Source organism: Melanerpes formicivorus, unplaced genomic scaffold, assembly GCF_026170545.1.
Source record: "Melanerpes formicivorus ecotype bairdi unplaced genomic scaffold, bMelFor1.0.p_v2 SCAF_7, whole genome shotgun sequence".
NCBI classification, from domain to species: domain Eukaryota; kingdom Metazoa; phylum Chordata; class Aves; order Piciformes; family Picidae; genus Melanerpes; species Melanerpes formicivorus.
In genome coordinates this window covers 14,734,287-14,748,746 of record NW_027142359.1, presented here as the reverse complement: position 1 = coordinate 14,748,746, position 14,460 = coordinate 14,734,287, and the positions used below count along the sequence as shown (strand labels likewise).

At 36.7% G+C, this 14,460-nt stretch overlaps 1 protein-coding gene across 21 annotated transcripts in view; it reads right to left on the bottom strand.

Moving 5' to 3' along the window:
- Positions 1 to 14,460, bottom strand: part of ADGRL2 (adhesion G protein-coupled receptor L2) — a 398,831-nt gene that overhangs the window by 23,437 nt on the left and 360,934 nt on the right. For 15 of the 21 annotated variants that reach the window (XR_010987661.1, XM_068141119.1, XM_068141134.1 and 12 more), the window contains 10 exons: positions 12,823 to 13,119; positions 12,179 to 12,282; positions 11,174 to 11,359; positions 10,121 to 10,159; positions 7,064 to 7,247; positions 5,121 to 5,243; positions 4,282 to 4,487; positions 3,051 to 3,224; positions 1,801 to 2,010; positions 562 to 782 (listed from right to left, as the gene is read on the bottom strand). Coding sequence is in view for 20 of the 21 variants with exons in the window: in XM_068141119.1 (XP_067997220.1) it covers positions 562 to 782; positions 1,801 to 2,010; positions 3,051 to 3,224; positions 4,282 to 4,487; positions 5,121 to 5,243; positions 7,064 to 7,247; positions 10,121 to 10,159; positions 11,174 to 11,359; positions 12,179 to 12,282; positions 12,823 to 13,119 (1,744 nt within the window). In the remaining variant the exon portion in view is untranslated. The remainder of the gene's footprint in view (positions 1 to 561; positions 783 to 1,800; positions 2,011 to 3,050; positions 3,225 to 4,281; positions 4,488 to 5,120; positions 5,244 to 7,063; positions 7,248 to 10,120; positions 10,160 to 11,173; positions 11,360 to 12,178; positions 12,283 to 12,822; positions 13,120 to 14,460) is intronic. The other 6 variants (XM_068141140.1, XM_068141123.1, XM_068141124.1 and 3 more) reach the window with 1 other exon arrangement.

Below are 14,460 nucleotides of genomic sequence, written 5' to 3'. Positions count from 1 at the left end.
CCAGCAACTAAAATCCTCAGAAATGTTTTCTGTTTACTTTCTGTCACTTTATATGTATATATTTCTGTATTTTTGTATAGAAAAGGCAGTAGCTAATTTTAATCCCACTCTCCTGATTATCAAAGTGAAATATATGGGTTGAAATATCGTATTGTTGTAATTCAGGATGAGAGTTAGCTAGAGGGGCAGTTAAACAAAGAGATCTAATGAGGCATTAGCTTAAAACTAGGTGGTTAGTCCTGTCAGATACTTTAAGTTGAGATTTTTTTTTACTTAATACACATTTGAGGCCAAAAAGTTATTTACTTTTTCAATTTGTTTCAGGTCAGTCTTTCGTGTTCAAAGAAAGACCATAATTTAGAATCAGTCTCTCTAGAGTACAAATCCTCTGAACCTAGAGAATTACAAAAGACTTGATTGTAATTTGTGCACAGTGTTGCCATTCTGTTACAAATAAAGCTTTCAGATGGTATTTTAGTCTGTCAGGGACCCTGTGACAGCTAATAGGCTTTAAAAAAATTATTCACTTGAAAAACACTCAGGTCACTTGCAATTACTTACGCTTTCTCTGTTCCGTAGCTCTTATAGTCAATAGCTGCTGAGACACCAACTACTGTAGCAGGGAAGAGGTAGCCAGCAACGTAATAGTACTTCTTCCTAGAATATTCACTTTCAAATACTTCTACTAACATTAGATAAAGCTGCACTCCTTCTAGACACATCCAGGCAAAGGCTGCCAGGAAGAAAAAGTGTAAGAGACCTGCAAATATTGGACATGCAATCTGTGAAGAAAAAAGAGAAAAGATGGAAATATAAACCACAAAATCTTCACATTATTACACCTCCAGCTGAACAGTGTGCAATAAAACAGCATATACAGTTATCTTTCACCAATTTGGGAGTATTTTCCCTACATTAAAACATACATTGAATATTTGAAAATATTAATGTAGGCTCAATAGCTACAGAAAGTAAATTATCTAAGTAGTGTGAGTGAAGATAAGGAAATCATGACCTCACCTCCCAGTGTTCAATTGTAGAGTGGATGTTTTAATTTTATAAGCAATTCTTTTAATTTTGAAACTGATTTGTTTTCGCACTTACAGTTTAGATAATCTGAGACATGAACAGTTGGGTCTAGATGCATAATGTAATACTGCTAATTTAAAATTACGAAGCAGACATCAAGCCAATTTTATCTGCTATAATTTGGAAGATTCTGCTGTTATATGAGAAATCAATCTGAGTTTTCTCCATTTGGCTGAGTTCTGGATGAAACTGTACCAAATTATTAGATTTCAACTGAGTGAATTGATTCAGAATTGATGTTACCAATGCTGCCAAAAACCTTCCATGAATGTGCAGTTTAAAGAACGTGTAAATATACAGATAAGGCTTTGTACTAATATATATGTAAAAGTAGTTAAAAGCAGTTGAGACATATATACACATAGATATACACATAGACACATAGAAAACATCTGTATGTTTCTAGTACGTCCACACTTAATTTCATCTCCTCTTTCAAAAGTTTAACCAACTCCTTCATTAATACCTGGTGTTTCTCAACTGAAAATGAGAAACATTGCAGTAAGTGGGAAATTAAGGCCACAGTGGTATTTTTAATGGATGTAAATACTATTTATGAACATGTCTATCTTATTTTCACACTGAGCTTTTTACTTCAGCGTTGCTGTGTCAGAATGCTGAAAGCTTGGCAGTGTTGTCACGTTTTAATTCAAATCTGTTTCAAACAGGCATTTCAGAGAACAAAATCAGCACATAACAGAGAAAACTTACCTTGTACTCTGTCTTATCGATGCCTATTAGGAAAATGAACTCAGCAATGAACAGGTTGATACAAAGGTTCTTGTGAATAGTGTTACGATCACTTTGCAGGCCACGGAAAAAACAGAATGTAAAGATGCATATGGCCAGGCAAACAAGAGAGATGACAATTCCCACCCAGGTGATGACAGTGAGGAGCAATTCGTGCACTCCATCTTTGTACTAGAAATAACCAAGAATGGAGAAAATTAACATGACTCTTTATGCCTATAAACAAACCCCCTATTTTCACAGGTAGCATCCAGAAAAGTTGCTTGCTTATTACATGACATGGGCAAATGTACTCAGTAATTTCCCAGTCTCAGGTCAGCTTCCCAGAAGAGCAGTATTAGATTAAGTAAAAAAGGAGCAGGTCTTTGAGAAAAACATGAATTAAGCCAGGTCAGATCTTTTTCTGTGGCTTGCTGTAAACTTGTCAGACAAGAAAGAGCAGAAAAAAATAACCTTTTGAAAATGCTGCTAGGCTCTGACACAAAGAAATAGAAGTGTTTTCCCCAGGACCTCCTATAAGAGTACGTGTTCTTTCCTATGGACCTGCAACTCCACAGCAGAGAAGCAAGCAACAATTTACACACTGGTTAAGCCAAAGCAAAATATGTTATGTGTGTAATTCCATCTCTAATCTCACATTTAGCTAAAGAAAGTTGCTCACTTCAGTTGTGACACTGTTGTTATCTCAGTTATCTCTTGATCAACCTTCCTGAATACAATGGCTTTATGAGACATCTCATATCCTTGCAAATATTGCATGCTCTGAGCCCACTGACACCCACTAAGTGCTTTAACCAGACAACAAAATTTCAGATTACGAAGAGGCGTTTAAACAACCAGTATGGAAGCTCCTTGACCTTCCTGCCCTAAGGAGAGCTGGCACTTGGGCTTTCAGGGACCAGCTGCACAGCACCTACAGATAGTGTCCAGCTGTACTGAGGGGAAGTCTATAAAATGGTTGCAGGGTTAGTCACTAACTTTAAAATACATCTCAAAGTCAAACTCTTGTCCTTTCTTTTTTTTTTTCTTTTCTATTATTTTGCTTGTAACTTTATGGGTGAGGAAGTGCTACAGAAAGCAAATTGCTTTGGAAAGAGTCAGTAGAAGCTATAAATACTTATGAAACTTCAGCAACTTTGGATCTTGCTAAAAATTTGAAGTTAAATCTTTCAATTAGTTCCCTGCCAATGGCTAGAAACATCATTACCTACCACAATTTCCCGATGAGCCATAAGAATTGCAAAGTTGGTTAGGTGACTGCAAGCACATGTTGTATGAGTTTTATTCGTGTCAACCAGTTTGCAGCCTTGAGTTGACCAGTATCCCATCATAGTCCTCTCTGAGTAGTTCCAGAAGGAACAATTTGCATTGAAATAATTGTCAGGCTGGGAGATAAAAGGATAACATAAAATGAGGATTTTACACACTAAGATGGCTGCAACAATTGTTTAATGTGTAAAGGGTAATTTAGATTAAACTTTGCATGTTTCAGACAATAAAGTTTTTCATCAGCAAAATTGTGGACTATGTTATACATGGAAGGCATCTAGTTTAAAAGGGGCTTTATAGTCCGAAACATTCTAAAGAGCAGTCTCAATTACTGTAGATCGAATTTTAAACAATTACAACTTCCATCTCACAATTTTATGCACTGATGGTACATTACAGCCATTTTGGCTTTCTGCAAAATTACCACTGCAAATGTATTCCAAGTATTTTTGTCTTGTAATTGAGAATTTGAAAACATGACCTTTTTCCTTTGATTCTCACCTTTGGACAGGCCAAAGGCATGTGAATAGACATCAAGATAAAGTTAATTCATCGATGTCCATCTATTTTGATGAAAATCAATCAAAATGGATTTATAAAAGGATGTAAAACGAGAGGAAAATCCAACTGAATTTTCTCTGTCATGGTAGTAGTTATTTACTTTCCCTGCTTGAGACATGAAAACATAAAGGACTAAACTAGTGAACAAAGAAACACAACAAATAAACTATCATGAAGGGAATGCACACAAATGCAAAGTATATAATATATTATTCTTCACTTGAACATATATAGGCTTCTGGAACTTGGTCCAATATTAATGAAAGAAGTTAAAGTATCATTAAAACTTGCTTATCAGACCATCTAAGAATCGTAACAATTACTTTCTACCCTGCAACTAAGGCAAGAGTTAATTTTCAGTTAGAAACAAATTAGTCATTTACATTTTCATGTTGATTACTGAATTAGCTTTCATTAAGAATACACTTAAGTTCTAATAATCACTGAACCATGCTCATTTAATTTTATGTTCATAGACTTAACTAAGCTTGTGTCTCTGACCTAGTCCAACATTTAAAATTCAAATGGAAAAAAAAAAAGGTTATTTTCCTACATTGCTTTTCTCTCTTGCTGATTTTATGACCTTCCCATTAATTAATTATCGTAACTCACATCGATGTGTTCCAGTGTAAAATGCACAGGATCCGTCAGGTACACCCGGCTAGACTCCTTGTTGATCGAGGCCGCAATGACGTGGGAATTGACTGCGATGGTGCTATTACGCCCAGCAAAGTCACTGCCCAGCTTTATGGTTGCATTTTCAGTACTGAGAAAACGGCCCAAACTTTTGTAAATGATGAAAACCAGTTTTGCTAACCCTACAGAAGAAAGAAAAAACACCAACAAACATCATCGTGTTACAGAGGATGGGTCTCTTTAGCTTGGAGGAGACTAAGGGCTGACCTCATTAATGTTTATAAATATGTAAAGGGGGTGAGTGACAAGAGGATGGAGTCAGGCTCTTCTTGGTGATGCCCAATGACAGGAAAAGAGTCAATGGGTGAAAGTTGAGGCACAGGAAGTTCCATGTAAACATGAGGAAAAAATTTTTCACTGTGAGGATGATGGAACACAGGCAGCCTGCCCAGGGGAGTTGTGGAGTCTCCCTCTCTGAAGATATTCAAGACCTGCCTGGATGTGTTCCTGTGTGTGATCTGGTACAGGTGATCTTGCTATGGCAGGGGGGTTGGACTAGATGATCTTTCAAGGTCCCTTCTAATCCCTAACATACTGTGATCCTGTGATTCCTTGACTCTAAAGAGATGACAATAAAGCGTCTGTAATCACAGAAGCATTTTCAGGCTACAGTCTTGAAGAAAAATGCCAAAGTAACCAGTATCCTTGAGAAGGCCACAGAGCAGTTTTGTTGTGTTTTGATATTTTAACTTGTGGAGGTAATGCAGGTTTTATAAAAGTTAATGGATTTTCAGTGCTCTGTATACAAGACTCACCGTTCCTGCTGTTCTGTTTCACGGTACTTGCAGAGAGCTGAATCGAGTTGCCTCCTTTACTGCCCTGAGGAAATTTCAAGTCCTGCACCTGACCCTCAGTAATGAGCACTGCAACATCCAAAACTAAGCAGATCAGAAGGAAAAAGGAAAAAATAAAAAAAAAGGTAAAAAAGGAGAATGAAGAGGAATTCTTTTGGCCAGGTTGCAATAAGCCAGATGACAATATTCCCCCTTCACTCTTTATTTAGTTTTCTCACACTGTTGTCCTCATTTGCCACCGTAAGACAGATCTGTACTGCACGTTTCAAGTACACAGAGCAGCTTTAGCTAAACCTAGTGCACACTACTAAAATGACAGCACTTTAATAGTGATAACATGACATCAAACCTTCTTTTAATTCATGCCCCTAAAACACCCACGTAAAAATATCACACACATGTTGCAGAGTAATGTCAATTTTAAAGCTCCTACTATCTATGCAGTATCTTCCTGCTGACAAATACAAGCATTGATTTAAAGAGTTTTAAAAGAAAGCAAATGAATAACTAAATATACTTATGCTGTGTATTTAGCTAAATCAGTATTTATTTTTTTTTCCTACATCAAATTCTGTATCAAAGTTTCTAAGACATCATTTTACTGGTTCTGCTGAAAAAAAATAAAATTGGAAACATAAAAGCTACTTAGTCATACTTAAGTTTTAATTTCAAGTGTATAGTGAGAAGCTTTCTTGGGATTATCATTACAGGTTGGATTTCCTTGGATATGTAAAATCATAGAGGTCAGAGTGGTCAGTTTGTTTACAAATACCTGCAGTATACTAAACTGGTCCTAACTACAGGTATAAACTATAGTCAAAAAAAAAATTGTGAATATGTATGTGTGCTGGGAATTCAGTCTTGCATTGCATCATTAATGTGTTACTAACCATGACCTGAAGACATCACAAAGAGTGATACTCAGACAGCCTACTGAACTACATGAAACTGCTCTTGCACATACTGAGAGAAATTTTCTGTGTTTCTACCCACAATCCTTCAGAAACACCTACTGCAATTACTTTGGAAAGTAACACCTTTTCCCATCCTTTCCTACTCGAAATCTAGGCAGAATTATCTTCTACAGATATAAATATACAGGCACTGAAAAGTTTCATTTCTGCAGTCTGTTCCAAGTTGCCATCTCGGTACCACTGAAATTAGCTGACTTTCAGCTTCCTTATACCTCACTGAGACCACATTGATCTCTGTTACAATTATGAAGGCATTTTAATTTTATGCATAACAATGATCTTTGCTTTAACACATTCTGTGTACCAGTATCTGCACATCTCTAATACCAAACACCTTCAATTCCCTGTCACCACTTAAATCACAAAGAATGCTCCAACTTATCTTCTCCTATTCTGCAGTCTCTGGAGCATAGCTATTCTGCATTATGGGAGATGTAGTTCACTGAACACATTTTTAGCTGAAGGCAGTGATGTTTAATATAAACATTTGGCCTATGTTCTGAGAGCCCAAAAATACTTAACTGGCAGAGTACATTGCAAAAAAGTAATTTAAATTCATTAGGAAAACTATATATAACAGGAAAACATTTCTGCAGCTCTACAGAAAGCAGTTACCTCAAAAAATCTATACCATGCCATTTAAGCACTCTTCATAACCATACATTCTGCTAATGATTTTTCAGTGGTAAATCAACTTTGTGACACCAACTACTTTCCATTTAACACTGCATTAATGACACTGAAGAATGCTAATTTTGAAGAACTAAACAAAAAGGGCATGTCTCCTGCACTTAGGAGCATTTACCTTTCCACTAAATGTTATGCAGCACAGCTTTCAAAAAGCCTGTTGATGTCTAGAATATCATTTCTTGATTTTGCCTAACAAGATAGACAGCACTTTAAATTACACTTAAAAGAAAATGTACTTACCGATATTTTCTGTGGGCATGGAGACTCTAGTTGGTTCTAAGAGATTATCAGCCAAGACAAAAGCCCCTTCTTCTAATGTGTCAAGTAGCATTGTGGCTGCATGGGCTTGTTCTGAAGAATTCATGTCCTTCCATGACTCCAGAGCTTCAGGCCTGAGCAGGTTGTCCACTGTATCCACAATTGCCTGCATGTATTAGCACACTATCATTAGGTCTGATTGCCCCAGGCAGCTGGGAAAAATTTCCAATGTTATATGGTGACAATTATAATACTTAACTGTCAGAATGATTTACTGTGATCTAATGGCACTAGAAAAATATTTTCAACATAAAAATGTTTTCCATCCTCTTGCTGGATTAGCATTAATAGAAGTGCAGTTAGCCACTAGCACTGTGTGGTCTCTAAGTGGTAAACATGTAGATTTGATTCATCTTGTATCAAGATATAAAGATGGTCTTATTACTGTGCTGCAAAATGTAAAATTAAATGCCTGAAGTTTTGCCTGAAGCTTTCATCTTAATGTCAAAGTATGTAATTTCTGTTTAAAAATCTGCAGTTTTAGGCTAAAGTGACAATAATACTCTTCTGGAAACTTAGCCCAATTCATGCAGCAATAGCACTATGAACTACTTGCCTATGACAAACTACCTTCTTTATTACAGGAGGCATGAAATGAAGCTGACTCATTGGATATAAATTAGCCTGAGCCACTCTCACTCCCCCTCTTGTTTCCTCTCCTGTTCCTGTACCTGCTCATAGATACTTATAAGGATTACTAACTCCCATTCCTGCACGAAGGTCAGTCAAAAAAGGAAATCAATAGAGCAAACAAGATGTCCACTGACTGTCCCTGTTATCAGTGAAGGCAACTGAAACATTGAATAAAGCCATTTTGAAAACTCTTTCTTGTAACAATTCTAACATCACACTTTGAGGTTCATTAAGCTGCATATAAGCAACAGTAAACAAGGAAGAAGAAGAATTCAGTGACATGATTACATTATTTTTACAAAATAATTCAATCAATCAGAATAATCAGTTAATCAATTGAAAGCAGGCTCTTACATTAGTGCATAATGTGCACTGGGTATGCTGTGCATTGAGTATGCCATGCATTGCTGAAACACCCCGTTTACTCTGTCCCATTTACCTAGCCATAATGTGTCATTAGGCATATATATCATTTGTCTGATCAATTTAAAAGCATTGGGAATAGAAACAGAACACATTGTGCAAACAGAAAGATGTGGGTCTGCAATACTTTATTGTGCAAATAAACGAATAGGAAAAGTTGGTCAAGGCTATTGTCAGAGAAAGATTAATTAGCCTAATCCATTTTAATATCCTCTTTCTGTCTGCATTGTGAGCCACCACGACCTTCCTGGCAGGTGGAAGATACTTCGAAGTGGCATTAAAGCCTTTTTCCTTTCTCTAATGGGAGACAGTCTAGTCAAAATGCTCACACTGATACTGCTGCAGCCATTAACTAGAGTGGAACAGAAATCGGTCTGCAGAGGCCAGATTCATTAGTCACCAAGAAATACAGATTGGAGCTTCTAATCTCAGGTACAATGAATTCTCTGTCACAAAGTGGGAACTTGCTTCATTTGCATAGTGTAAGTCAGCTTTTGATTTGTAATTTCAAGAGGTTTATTAGTCTTATCTAAGCAGAGAAGCCCATTTGAGACCTACAGAAAATGACACCCTTTGGAAATGAAGGTTGTGCTAGTTTTCTCTTGTATCTGCATATAGCACTGAAGGTATGCATTCATTAATATGAAACACTTTACATTTCTTACAGGAAAATTGAACTTTGCATTTTTCCTGTGGAAAATGATCACTGCCCACTAATATTTCTGAGGCACTTCCCCCTCTCAGACAGAGGTCACTAGGCGGTGGGAAGACCAGGTGGCTTCTGTGATACAGCTGTTGGATCAACACCATTACTGTTTTTCTCATATTCATGTTTATTATTGAGAAAATGAAGTAAGAAAATTTTGTCTACTCAAACCAAATCTGCTGGGTTTCCCTTTACTATTAAAAATATTTTCAAAGAAAAAAATTAATTACAACTATTAATATTTGAGAAGTAAATTTCTCTACAGATCTTTGTCTTCTTTTCTCAAATTTTTGTACAACTAGACATCTCCTATCCACTTCCTGGGCTGCGGGATAAAAAACAGATATGCCTTGTACAGAGAAATGTCTTTTCTGTAAGAGTCTGAATTATTATGTTGCAAAGTGTTTGCAAGTTTTTCTCAAAAATCATTCCTACATTTTATCAAAAAGGACACAAGTAAAAATCAGTATTTTATAAGAAACTATGAAAAAATATGCAATAAAATTTTTCAGAGTTGGACTTTATCTGTTCCAGGACTTTTTTCTTTTCTTCACAGGTCAAGGTGGTATTACTGGTATTGTATTGTAGAACAGGAGCTGGCCACTACACAGAACAATTCTACAGCAGATGAAAGAAACTGAAAATCAGCTAGCAATGTGCACATGCCTTCCATATTGCCTGGTTAATGGGACATGTGGCACACATTTTACTAGTGAAGTCATTTTATCCTAAAGTCGCTAAATCCGGTCTTTGTGAAAACTCTTACAACTGTAGGAAAGAGTGATTTTACGAAGTATAAGAATACACAAAGAACAAAGCAGGTTATATAATGTACATATTTCATGCAAGCAAATTAACTCTAAACAGTCTTTGATATAAAATACTACCAAGCTGAAGTAATTTCTGTTGAGTTGCCAGCTTTTTCCTTTACACAAAGTTGTATTATAAGAGAGATGCTATTTCCAATTCAGATAATAACATTTTCTGCTCTTTTCATTTTGAATAAGTTGAGGTAAAAGAGGTATAAACTTTGATCTTTAATTGTTGTTTTTTTTTCTGAGTGTTACACCTGTCCAAAGACAACATTTGTACATTTGATACGGGGCACAATTCATATTTATCAAAGACTGAAATACATAGGATCATGCAGCAAGGTGATAAAGCGTGGCAGGTTGCTAAAGCAGGGAGAAAGCAGGGTAACAGCACAGGAGAGATACCTTAAGGTAAGCCCTGCATGTCTTCTCTCGTTTTTGGAGCTTTTTAGTAAGAAAAAAGAAAATCAGACGTTAGACACATTCTGGAAAGCTTCAGAAATATAGAAAAAATTACTCTGGTGATCCATATCCCAAACTTGAGCTACAGCCTGGACACTGATCTAGTTTCTGTCCAGTGACAATTATTAAAAAAAATCACATAGGAAACATTTTTTCCCCAACCTTTATACAGGTGCCCAGACATCTCTGCCTAAATGGTGGGATTCTCTTGAAAAGGTCAAAGGAGAAAAATCTCAGTGTGGGCACTGGATCTGCCTCTGGGAAACATCTTTTAAGGGCAGCTAGGGAATGTAAATAAAACCACTGCTGAAACAAGAGGACTGTAGAAGGCTGAAAAAATGATTAATTTGTAGCTTGTGGACTAAGCTGATGTAAGGAAGAGACTGGGAAACACAGCATTTTCTCTGAAAAAAAGAGAAGTAGCAATTGTGGTTTGTATTTGAACCACAAATACATGTTTTCTCTGAAATGTTTCTCTGAGGGTAATTCCAGAGAAAACAATCATACTTCAGATATGTGTATTACAGCATTTTTATAAAGATCAATTTTAAGTGATGTATTTAAAAGGCTAGGAAGTGCTATTATTCTGCAGCGAGTCAAATTAAAATAAAACTTTGCACCTATCCAGAATCCCACTGATCTTATTACATGTTCAGGGTTAAAAGGATCAGTGGATACACACACTGATTTGCTACAGAATTTCTAAGAGCTAATGCCCATTTCCCTTTTGCTAGTTTTAACGCATTCCAGATTTTAATAAGGGGGACAGTTATGTAGTTTAGGGCCAGTCAGCTATTGTGAATGATATCTTATTCCCTAAAGAAGGTAATTGCAATTTTCTGCTGCATATTTACTACTGTTTTCTCTTACATGTTTATTCTAGAACTATAAGCACATGGGAACAAAGTACAGATTAATAATTCTGAAAGGAAAACAAAAACACAAAACCAAAGGGAATGGTTATCTCAGCAGGAGCAGGTAACGTGAAGCATGTACCTTGTTATAACTCCTTCCAGCAGAGTCTTTTTCACTGGGCCGCAGTTCTTGCAGCTGAGCATCCAAAATGTCCACAAGCTGCTCCATCAGCCTCACTGATGAACTAACATCACCAGCAAAGACTGGTCCTTTGGTGTGTTTAGCCAGTTCATTGGCCAGACTAGCAGCATTTTCTCCACTTCTGATCTGAAATGACAATTTATATTATCTCAGCAGGGTCCCTTGTTCTGCTTGCGGCTCCTAATTCCAATTCCTTGTGTACCTTTGTTGTGGTGAAATAACCATTTGCACATACATTGAGATCTGCAACTAATTGAGACCAATAACGTTCTCTTTATCTCAGAAGATTAAAGGTTCTTAAGATCCCTGACACACAAAAGCAGTTCTTAACAGCCATCAAAACCAGGAATCAGACTGGGACTTTTGGGCTAGATCTTCTATTCATCCTCACTTTTATTTTACTGCCATTATCAGACAGTAAGAAATCTATTTGTTCATACTAGTGCTTGAGGCATTTGAAAGTCAAGTAGCCTGGTACTGACAACAAATTATCCAGTTTTCATAAACTTAGCAAATCTCAGTAGGGAAGAAATACACAGAAGGTGGCTCTGTGCTCTAATCATACAGTTATTAAATACTCTCAGACAAAAATCTTTTTATTACAGTGTAATTTTTCAAGAACCAAAAAACCCTTGCTCTATACCACAGTTTTTGCTGTTTGATTTATAATATTTGACTTACTTGGCAAACACAGCTTTTGAACAATCAGCAAAGCTGCTTTGTTTTAAATAGCGATGAAAACACATAATCACAGGTTCAATACAAGAACTTAAAAGGAGAGCATACAAGATCACACGTGAATCTAAATGCTGATCAATGCACAAAACAACTCTTATTTTAATAAAACACTGAGTAATAAAGATGGCTTCAATAAACTGAGTTATAGTGCTCAGAGTCAAAATCCTTAATCAGCGGAGTACACCAGACTAAAAGGTTTCAACCAACCTTCTGAGCCAGCTGATTTACCCAGTGTGAGGTGCAGTTGCTAAGATCAGGGCCTTTGGGGTTCCACGTTCCCGTTAAGACCAAGCACAGATACGAGGCAGTTCCTACAAACAGACGTATGAAACTACAGTGACATGTAAAACATTTTTGGATGCATTCAAGAAATCGGCTACACTGTCCTCCCAGCAATGTTAAATACTGAATGCTGCTAACGGCAGCAGTTAACAATAACTGATGAAAATGAAAAGAAATAATGTAGATTACAAGGAGCAATAAAAAAGTCAGTGAAAAGTACCAGACGTTTTCTGCAAACAAACAAAAAGCCCTTGATTTTCCCTGGAGCTCATCCAGAGGGGAACTCTTAATGAGAAAGGCAGCTGTAAGCATATTTCACAATAGTTCTCCAACAAAGCCCTACAATTTGACCTGGATTCTGAACAGTGTATGCACAAGATAATTCTGCAGCTATGCTCAGATGCCATTTGCAGATTAAAACTTGACCATTGCCTGTAGATACACGTTCTCCAAGTAATGAACAATTGTGTGACAGAGAGCTTGAGACAAAAAAAAAAAAACCACAAGATGAGAGAACGACATGTTGCTTTTGAAATGTCTACCAGAAATCAAGACAAACTTTTCAATACCTCGTGTTCCTTTTGGGCAAGGGCGTTCAACCATCATTCCTCTCTGTGTCTGAGGCCAGCTGATATCCCTGGCCTCGGTTGGTTCACAGAATCTCTCTGGCAAAGGGAAAAAGCTCGTCACAGGAGGAATTTTGGTTGTGGAAATGGGTGGCAGTGGCTTGGGTCCTCTGCTTCCTTCCTTTGTTCCTCCAGTTAATGTTGTGCTTATGGGACCTTTCTGTGATGTAGTGCTAGTGGTTGACACAGTGGTTTTGAATAGTTCTGCTGAAGAAGTTATTGTCACTGCTGTGGTAGGCACTGCACATTAAAAAATAGAGTAAAAATAAAGTAAATTACTTTAGCATTATTAAAGTTCTTTAAACGCTATTTATGTAGTTTTTAAAGATTATTTGGTGCCTGCTTTCCTTTATCGTAAGTTTGCTCTTTTCTTATTGCTGTTCTGGGTGTTTGAGATATAACTTTGACTGCTTTTTTATATCTTTTTTTTTCACTCCCAGCTTGTACCAAGTATGATGTTTCAGCATATTCTCCAAATAATCCCTTCCATAATAAAAAAATATTGATAGTTACACTTCCAAAGGCTGAAAGGCAGTACTAACTAGCGAGTTATCAGTACATAACAAACACGCTCAAAGCAACTGAAGATTACTTAATCCCTTTTGCAGAAGGAATAACTCTTAATAGACAGAATCATTTGAATCAGTGTGCAGTAAACAATGCAGTCCAGCTTTCACGACAAAGGCAGTGGGCTGTAACTAATGAGACAATTAGGAAAAAAAAACACCAAACAGACCCCAAAATTTCAAGCACACACCTTCCAGGAAAATAATTATGATAACATCTTCCTACTTGGCAGTCATTCTGCTGGAAAGAGCTGCATCACCCCCAATTAGCTCCAAGCAGAGGCAGCGCTCAGCATGTACCTGATATTCCCACATTTGGACATTTCAGGCCTTAACATCATTTTTTTGATAAGGCACATATGAAGACACAACTTGTTCAGGCCAGTGGAAAGTACCTAGTTTAATCTTTAATGAAACACTGACACTTTTGTCTGGGCCTCACAGCTGCTCACTCACCTGACCCACCATCACTAGAGTAGGTGAGGCACAGCCCAAGCTATGCTGGGGTTTTAAAACTTTGGAGGAATACTACTAGTTAATGCTAGTGGAGATAATAGTCTCTTCCTCACAGATGAATAGATAATTCCTGTTCATCGCTTTCAAACTTGTATTGAGCAACAGAAGAAACTCAAGTAAGCAACATAACTGAAACAGTTAATTATTTCCAAACCTTCCTTTGATAGGCAAAAAAAGTGCACAGATCCTTGTGCTGAGAATAAATAAGCTCATATCAAGTACTTCTTAAGTCCTAACTAGTACAGAAATAAATTAAGCTAATTTTAGGATTAACTTTAGGGGATTAAGTGGCTTTTTTGCTTCTTTTCTTCTGCAAGGTTCTTGTACTCTGACTTACTGGACAATGCATCTTCTGTAAATTAAATCATAAAGAAAAAACAAAAGAGTTGCCTTGCTTTCTTTCAGTAGATGTCTTTTAAGTTAGTATTTTGAATAACAATAACTTTCAGTAGTTTAGCAGATAATTATTTCAAAATCCTTTCTCAATTATATTGCAGTT